We start from the raw sequence: 9,597 nt of genomic DNA on the forward strand, positions 1-9,597 counted from the left end.
TCAAGTGTTTAAATTGAAAAATTCATCCATAAAAAAAATCTTTTCAAGTTGCCAAGCCAAAGTACTTTAAAAAATTTTTGGCATGCTTGGTACGTAAACTTAGTCGACTAAGTCAAAAAATTAGTTGATTTAGTCTCAGAGGCAGTAAAAGATAAAAGTTCAAATTTTTGAAGGTTGAAAACTTAATTGACTAAGAAGATTTTGAGTCGATCCAATAAAAAATTTAGTCGACTAAGAAAAAAATTAGTCGACCAAGTGGACTGCAACGGTTAGTTTTTGAAAACTTCAACTTTTTATCCCAAACGTCCTTCAACGGTTAGTTTGTCATCTCTGATGGCTAGAACCTCTTTTCTAGTCATTCTCAAGTGTATTTAAAGATAGAGAATAAATTAGAAAAAGAAGAAAGTGGATTTATAAAGAAAAATCTTCAAATTTGTGAGAAATATTGAATATCCAAGAAAAAAGAGAAAAGAGAGAGATTTGAGTACAAATTTCAGAGAGCTTTCAAGAGCAATCTTCTTCAACATCTCAAGTATCCTCTCCAGCATCAAGAAAGAAAAAGTTTAAGCTTCAAAAATCAACCTTGCAACATCTTCATCAAGCTTAAAGAGTTTTTTTTGCCTTTATAATTGTGCTGAAATTGTATACCTTATATTTTGTTTTTCTTTCAAGTTTCTTTTGAGGAAAAGAAACTCAAGGTTGATTGTTAGTCCAAAAAAATAATTATTATATGATTGTGGTTGGTGAGCTAAGGTTAAAACTAACTGAGTTGATAGTGAGTCCAAAAAACTATCAATATAGGATTGTAGTTGGTGAGCCCAAAAAACTCAACTGAGTTTGTTTGTGAGTCTAAAAAAACAAACACAGTATAGTCAAAGGATTATAGTGAAATTTTCAAGAGAAGTTTGGGGAGTGGACGTAGGAGCTGGTTGCTTCGAACCACTATAAATTTGTGTGTTTGTGTTGTGCTCTATTGTGTTTGATTTATATGCTTTCAATACTTAGCTTACTTTTTATTTCGCTGCTATATATTGTTCTCACCACACAATCACTTAAATTAAAAGCACATATTTGTTAGAGTTTTTAATTTGATTAAAATTTTTAAAATATCCAATTCACCCCTCTCCCCCTTTTGGGTAGCCATACCTGAGCAACAGAAGACAATGCTCAATCAACTTGGAGACAAATCGATTGAGGGCTGCCATCTTGCTAGTGAGGGATTGGACCTCCTTTACGAACTTCAGGGGGCTCATCTCTTGCATAGCCTGGATCTTTTCGGGATTAGCCTCCATTCCTTGGTGTGAGATCATAAATTCAAGAAATTTTTTTGAGATGACACGGAAGGCATACTTCACTGGATTCAGCTTCATTTAATATTTATGAAAAGTGAAGATTTTTCTAAGGTCGTCGATATGATTCTCTGAAATCATTTTTGACCAGCATGTCATCCACATACATCTCCATATTCCAGCCAATCTGATCTTTGAAGCTTTTATTCACCAATCGTTGGTAAGTGGTGCCTGTATTTTTTAAGCTAAGGGGCATAATCCTATAATAAAAGAGAATTCGATTCGTAACAAAAGTAATTTTCTCCTTATCCTTATGTACCATCCTAATTTGATTATAGACAGAGAAGGCATCCATGAAGGTAAGGAGCTCATGGCTTGAAGTGACATCCACTAATTGGTCAATCTGAGGCTATCTTTTGAACAAGCTTTATTTAGATCAATGAAGTCTATGTAGATCCGTCACTTTTCATTCGCCTTATTTATAAGGAACACATTTGCATATCAGTCTGGATAAGTTACCTCTCTGACGAAGTCGGCGTCGATTAGCTTGTCTATTTCGACAATGGTCTTCTATTGCTCTAGTGTGAAACTTGGCTTTTTCTACTTGATGGATCGATAGGTAGGGTTCACTTTTAGCCGATGCACTATGACTTTGGGTTTGATATCCAGTACATCAATGCACAACCAAGTGAAGGCATTAGTGTTCTACAAAAAAGAAGTGAGGTGGTTTTTGATTACCTCATCCAGGTTTGATCCGATCCAAACTATATGCTCCTCATTTTCATCTCCCAAGAGAATTGTGATAAGATCTTCCATTGGCCCCGGCACTCTTCGATCAATTTACGACGGATGTCCAACCCTTTGATAGGAAGAGCATTGGGTAATCTTGCTCCTTGAAAGACGATCGTGTAGCATTATCGTGCAATCACCTGATCTCCTCGGATCTCTCTGATCCGTTGCCTTGTTGGAAACTTTACTAGTAGCTGGTATGTTGATACCAGGCCCAAAGAGCGTTCAACCCTGGCCACCAGAGGATGGTATTATATATCGAGAGTGCTCTGACCATCTGAAAATCAATTTGAATTGTGGATTGTCAGGGGGCTCGATCGGTTGTAATTAATAGGGTAATGACCCCTTCAATAGGTATGGTATTTTCGGAGAATCCTACGAGTAGGGAGTCAAGTTTTCCCAATCTATCTGAGGAGATACCCATTTTGGAGAATACATCATAAAATAAAACATCTACTGAGCTTTTATTATCTACCAAGATGTGGCGTACATCATAACTTGTAATGTTCAAAGATATAACTACTACATCGTTTTGTGGAAACTGAACCTCTTGCATATCTTCCTCGGAGAAGGTGATGGTTTCTTCTAACCTTTTCCTCTTGGTTAGCTCTCTGGTCCTCCCGATCTGCCACTATGCTGCTCTCCAGCGATAGTATTTATTGTGTCGACCATTGGTCGATTTTCGATGGGCTCTTCCTACTAAGGTGGCTTTGGTAGTCGAGGTGGTCTTGGCTAATCCTCACACTGCTTCCTCCTGTGTCGAAGGAAGCAGTCTAGTCGGCCATGCCGAATGAACTCCTCGATCTCATCTTGAAGTTGGAGGTATTCCTTGATAGTCACTGTGGTCGTGATGATAGAAGCAATACTCGTTTGGATCACACTAACCTGACCTGGACCGTATCCTCCTTGCTATGGAAAGTTGCTCTCTTATCTCTATCAACACGTGTGCTCTGGAGGCATTTAGGGAAGTGTAGTTGGTGAACTTCCTCGGAGGCTACATGCATCGTTGGCCCTTAGGACTCCTAGGTTGTCGGCTCCGAGGGAGAGTTTTGGATCATTAGTGTCAGGGTGGAGTCCTGGATCACTGTCGATCCCTTTGAGTGTCCTCTCATCTTGACGAGAGCTTTCTATCTTCTCCTTTTTTATCTTTAGCTACGGCATCAATCAAAGTCCCATACACCTCAAAGGCTTGCTTGGCTCAGGCATATTTTTTTGCCCGAGCTAGCATCTTGGTGAAGTTCTTCGAGTCTCTCTTCTAAAGTGAGAAGAGAGGCATTCTTCTGGATAGCCGCATTGAAGCGGCTCACAAAAGATTGGAGGGCTCTCCTTCCCTCTACTTGATGTTAACTAAGGAATCGGATCCCCAATACTACCTCTTGCTACTGACAATATGGGCTACAAATGATCGATTCAATTGGTTGAATGAATGGATGAAGCTTGATTTCAAGCTCGAATACTAATCCCAAGCTGCCTTCTTCAATGTGGAAGGAAAGGCTCACAATAAAATCCCGTCATTCATCTTATGAAGGAGCATTAGAGCCTTGAAGCTTTCCAATTGATCTATTGGGTTGGTCGATCCATCATAGGCTTTGAACTATGGTATTTTGAAGTGGCTGGGTAGTGGCTTCTATATGATCCTACTATTGAAGGGTGGGTCAGTGCTGTACTGAACCCATCGTTTCGATTTGAGGCTTGATGATGTAACACCTCAATCTACTGATTCATTTCCTAGTCTGTGATCGACATCAGCATCATGGCCCGTGTAGGCCTCTGAGTGCCATGATGGAAATCGATCTAGGATAGAGCCCTTTTTGGAATGGAGAGTAGGAGATCGCCTCCTCCGCTCGAGATTCTTAGGCCAACTGAGTCTTGTCTGTCTTCCCCACTCTAGACTGTATGGGGGAGGTTGGGGCTGTTCCGACTGAGGCACCTCTTGTGGTGTAGGATTGGTCTGTTGCATGGCGCAGACAGCTACAGTCAATATCTATACCTGCTCAACCAGCAAGTTGAACTGGTCTGAGTTCACCCCCATAGTCGATTGTGACGGCTGAGGCAGGGCCTTCAATTGTTGCGTCGAGGTGTGGGTGTCGACTAGATTTTTAGCCAGTTAAGTTGTCGTGGCATTGGAACGTTGTGATGAGGTTTCCTTTCACGATGCCATGATATTTGTTCCCTTGCTCCTTCCCAAGATGGGCCTAGGCCTTTCTTCTAGCATCAATCTGTTACTGTAAATTCCTGGATTGCATCAGCATGACTGGAGTAGGCAGAGACAGCAAGACGATGACAGTTGAATCTACAAGAAAGTAAGTCCTTGATCAGAGTTGGCTCCGAAGGGGACCTTCGATGCTCAAGTCAAAATCTCAGAATAGATGGGAAGTAGTGAGCGTGAGAGAGATTGTGCATCCCTAGGGGTCTCTCTGTTATCTCTATTTATAGACATAGGTGAGAGCCGTGAGAGGGAGGAAGTGTGGGAGTCACTCCGATCATTTCGGGCATGACGTTCTCGATATTTTCAGGCTGATTTTTTGAGATTCGATGGTTGTCTCGTGCCTTATCTATTTGCCGCTAGCTGTTCCCGATGATTACATGATTTAAAAATCCAGGCAGGAGTCGGGGGTCAATCCTTTCCGTTATATTGGATAGGCTCGGCTTTACGCTTTGTTTGGATTGGGGGTACATGAGAGTTCATAAGAGGAGGAGAGAGGAGGGTAATGGAGGGGAAGGGAGGGGAGGGTAAGGGAATTAATAAACCCTAGTTTGGAAAGTGAGGGAAAGGGTAAAGAAGGGTACATACCTTATCTTTGTTTGGATAGAGGGGTTAAGGGAGGGGTAGAAAAACTTTTATATATATTTTGATAAATATGTCATTTCTCATTAATAGATGTATTATTTAATATTTATGATATTTTAACAAAGATCGTAAATCTCTATCACTGAAATCTGCCTTCCAAAGATCGTGATATCCGGATTTACGTGAAGAGCGGCCTGCAGGCGAAGAGACGGCTATAGGGTTTCTGAGTTATATGAAGAGCAAAGGGGTGATTGGAAAGATAGAGTAAATAATGGTCTAGTTGCAATTTTAAAATTTTATTAAAAATAAATTAGAAAAATAAAAATTAAGCATAAATCTTTTTCTCTGTTATATCTCAAATCGGAGTACAGAAAATTGAGTAAGTGAAAGATACAGAGAGAGATTGAGAGAATCTTTCTCTACCCTCTTTTATCTATCAAAAAATTTTATCAAACAAAAATTTATTCTTTGTCTTCTCTTTTTTTTTTATGCACCCCCAATTTAAATAATATGTTAGGTTCTTTGGGTTGGCCAAGGCGAGGCAGCATGTACCTCGGCATCAACATAGCAATGCATCGGTCCCAATCCAAGGTAGAGTTTCCCGTCCGCATCACTCTCATAAATTGAGTTATCCTTCCAAAAGCTAAAAGACTGATCCTCTCTCTCAGCCTCTAGGCTTCGCCTTCCAACGGCTTGGAGGGAGGGTTCGACGTTTTTCCCAAGAACGAGGAATCAATCTTGGTCCAAGAAGACTTAGATCAGTTTAGAATTTTATATCATATTCCCCCCTAGCTTTTCTTTGGAGCTGCCCTAGCCCCGATGACGAGGTAACTAACTCCTCATCTGCTCAACTCAGCTTGTACAAGGATAGCTCGAAGTCAGAATGAGACTCCCTCTTCATCCTTTTATAATTCATCTTCTTAATCAATACTCCTTGGTCTCGATCCATTTGGTCCCCAACTCCTAATGGATCATAGTGGGGTTTCTCTCCTTTCACTTTCTCCTCAGAGTTCAGCCCACTACGGGGCTCTTCCGAGGCATCTTCACCCTGAAGAGGCATCCTTAGGAGAAAAGCTGACAGCATTTCTCTCATCGAAAGGGCTGCCTGGTTGATCTGAGGAAACCCTTCATCCATGGATTGGAGGATAGATTCTCCTTCATTAACTCCAAGCAGTGTTGGGCCTTCAACATATTATGAGGTTTACCTAGGAAGTCTCTGAATCGATCTCCTAAGTTGTCTAATGAGGCACAGTGGTCGCTCAATTTTCTGCTCGGATCCAAGATGCCCCTCGTGCGGGAGCTGCTGGCCGAGCAGACTTTGATTAACGTCGGCCGAAGCCCGGCTAACTGTCAGGGTAAAAATCTTCCTTCTCTTTTCATCTAAGATATTGATCATTTTCTTCTTGGTATTGCAGAAATGAAGATTGACGTTGCACTATTAGAGAAGGCTGCCGCTCAAAAGAAGAAGGCCGCTTTGACTGGAAGCGAGCCTTCACTGAAGAGGGTTGAGACAACATCAGCTTTGGCTCCTCCAAAGCCTCTGACTAGAGTCACTCCGGCCCCATCAAAGGGACCGAACTTAGAAGATGCTCCTCGAGTTGGCATCCAGCCCAACCCCAAGGTGGACAGTGTCCCCCCCCCCCCCCCCTCTTCTCGTTGCTGGACACCCCGATTTCTCCTCAGCTGTCATCACTGGCCAGGGTTTCTCCTCAACCGTCATCCTCTGCCTTGGTCTCTCCTGAACCCGAGTCAGATATTTACATTCCAAAGTGGTCAGTGAAGGCCTCCGACTCAGGAATAAATAATGCTCAAGTGGCGAAGGAATTGGCTTGTGCACTCATGCTCCCCGAAGACCAAAAGGCATTCAGAAAGTGGCAGGTCGACGAGCTAGTTGACGACGCCTACGAGTCCGTCATCCGGGTAAGTACCGAGCTACTATGTTTTTGGCCATTTCAACTATGGATTTTCCTATTCGGGCTAACTCTCCTTTCTCGTTTTCTCGTTTATAGCATGCCAACACCATCTGCCTCATGCACAATGCGCTGACGACACTAAGTCGTCTGGTAACAAAGACTGAGGAGGAGCTGAAGGTCGTCAAGCACAGGTCCGCCGAGATCGAAGCAAAATTGAAGGCCGACCTGCAGGAGACGGGGGAGAAATTGAAGGCAGCGGCCGAGAAGTTGGAAGTGATGGAGGCTCGGGTTGCAGCGGCAGAGTCTACAGCTGAAACAGCAGAACTCTGTTTAATTGAGGCCAAGAAGAGAATCCAAGCGGCCGAGCAGCGAGCAGCTGTGGTTGAGGAAAAGGCTACTCGAGCTGAAGAAAAGACTCCCCGAGCCATGGAAATTTACCTCGCCTCAGAAGAGTTCAAGCAGGAGATCGCCAAAGGAGCTGCCCACTCTTTCATGCGGGTCTTCCAGGACTGCCAAGCTCAAGTAAAAAGACTTCTCCTGGAAGCCGATCTAAGTAGCCTGCTGGCGACAACAACGACGCTGCCCCTTCATCCACTGATGGTTAGGCTTCGCAAGCCTTTTTGATTTTTGATGGCCTTTTGTAATGTTTTTGTCTTGTAAGCTCGGTCATTTATACGACGAGCTGAATGTAAAGAACAATAATATTGATGAAAACCTTTTTGCTCACACGTGGTCTTCTGCTTATTGTGTTTGAGTTTAGGATGAATTCATAGGCATATGAGAACAGGTGATTTTTTATTATTATTCCTTACTTTTTTTTTTTTCTAGAAATCTGTTGTTTCTCAATGTTTTCTTTCAGCAGAGCTGGGCCCTTTTATGGATTTTAAGTCAAAATGATGGCTCTCATATTATATTTTTTTTCTCTGTAGATTTTGAGTTCTTGATGTTTGAATAGCGCTTTATTGTTCACTATTATGTGGGATGTCGATTCAGTGATTGGCTCTCTTCGTTGTTCTTTGGAAGTTGGCATGTTGGGCATTTCATAAATGAGGAGTCAAAGTTTTCTGCTCTTCTGCTTATGCTGCATTCTGGAAAGAATCGGGAAGCATTGGTTCCTGTCTAGTTATTGCATAATAATGGTTGTACACAATACATAACAAGATCCTAACATTGCAATCCTTTTGACTCTTATCTATTACCCATACAACATTACGATGGTTAACAGTCCTCATATTTCTTCTGAGCAACAGATAGATTCTCTGAGCTAACTTTTGGGTATATTCTTTCAATGGAAATGCCTAAGCACATCAGTCTATACATGTAAGTTATGGTGTGGGGATGCCACGACCTTTACTATTTTTACGCAAAAAACAAATGCATTTCTTCTTTTGAGTTTTAGCATGTTTTAGTGTTTGATAGATGTGAGCTTTAACAAATGCTGTCGGTGAGTTAGACTACTGAGTGTTTTCTGGTGCAATATTTTTGTCCATAGATGGGTCTGAAATTTGTGTAAGGTTTGAAAATTCAGTTTGGTTAGATTTGGTCTTTTCAATAGAATTTTGAGTTTTATAGTATCAGTCCAAGTTTCAGAATTTCAGCCATCAATATTTAAACAATAATATCTACAGTAAAGTTAAAATATAAGAGGAATACACAAAAAGATAGAGCAAGTCAAGAAAATATTTAGGCATCAATTTGGAGTATATCATATTTTTTTGGATCTTTTGGAATATAGTATATTTTTGTTTTTTTGGCTAAAAACTTTGATTAGTTTTGTTAATTGAAAATAAAATAAAATAAAATGCCTGTTTCCAGCATTTTGGAGTCTAATATGTCATTTTGTTTGACATGGCCCCTATTAGGTCTCAACTATAAATCATTATTTCTAGAAAGCAAGACAAGAATTCAATTAATCAATTATTTCCATGAAAAAATGGCACGACTATCACTCACTTCCGAGTTTCATCATAGATCCATAAGATTGCACATAGATGATTGATCTACTAAATCTATAGTAGAGTGATTGAAAAGTGTACTTAGGTTTGTGTATTAGAACTCGAGATTCTTCACTCGAGATTTGTGCTCAAACTTACAAATAGAAGCACAAGTCTGACAAATCTAGTATTTAGGATGTCCAATTACTGGAATGACTCCTTGCCTTTTCCAAAAAGATTTCTCAAAAACTGAAATCCTAACAAATCTTTCAACACTTAAATAAAATTATTTATCTTGTTAACAGAATAGAAAGGGAGAACTCCTTTTGTGTTGACTTGATCTCCGAATTTATAATTTCCTTAGTAACATATTCTTTTGAGTTTCAATGAGAAGTCCTCTTCAGCAGTCCCATCTAAGTACTAGTTGTAAGTTAATATATTACCTAGAAAAAAGGGCTTAAGCTTTGCGTAGTCTTATTGCTTCTTTCAATTTTTGATGCTTCTTGTGATATCAAATATCAAAAGCTTTGTACTCCACTTTAGGCATGCACCAAGAAGTTTACATTCTGATCGATGCATGAGCATAATCTTTGTATGTGTATCTCCTGTTATCATCTTGCCTTCTTGTTGCAGAAACCCTTTGTGGTTTTTTTTTTTTTATAAAAAAAAAGCTAGTAAGAGAACTTAACCAGGATAATTTCTTTCCCGTTGTATATGATTGATTAATCTTGTCTTGTTCTTTCAAATTTCCTGAGTTAATGTTATTATGTACAGGTCCAGCCTTTCTAACTGTTGTTAGAAGATCGGAATTAATGGTGCTAACAAAACAATTGAAAGAGCTGGTGATGGCTCTAAAGATTTTGTCACTACTGTTGAGATAA

At 40.4% G+C, this 9,597-nt stretch overlaps 1 protein-coding gene across 1 annotated transcript; it reads left to right on the forward strand.

The window, feature by feature from the left end:
* The first annotated feature begins 5,533 nt into the window (after positions 1-5,533).
* On the forward strand, positions 5,534-7,508 carry LOC105032283 (uncharacterized). The gene is made up of 3 exons (XM_010906692.4): positions 5,534-5,696; positions 6,285-6,789; positions 6,879-7,508. Exons 2-3 carry the CDS (start codon positions 6,709-6,711, stop codon positions 7,404-7,406), a joined length of 609 nt encoding a protein of 202 aa, XP_010904994.2. The 5' UTR covers positions 5,534-5,696; positions 6,285-6,708; the 3' UTR covers positions 7,407-7,508.
* The last annotated feature ends 2,089 nt before the right edge of the window (positions 7,509-9,597 follow it).

This window comes from Elaeis guineensis, chromosome 1 (assembly GCF_000442705.2).
Source record: "Elaeis guineensis isolate ETL-2024a chromosome 1, EG11, whole genome shotgun sequence".
NCBI lineage: Eukaryota > Viridiplantae > Streptophyta > Magnoliopsida > Arecales > Arecaceae > Elaeis > Elaeis guineensis.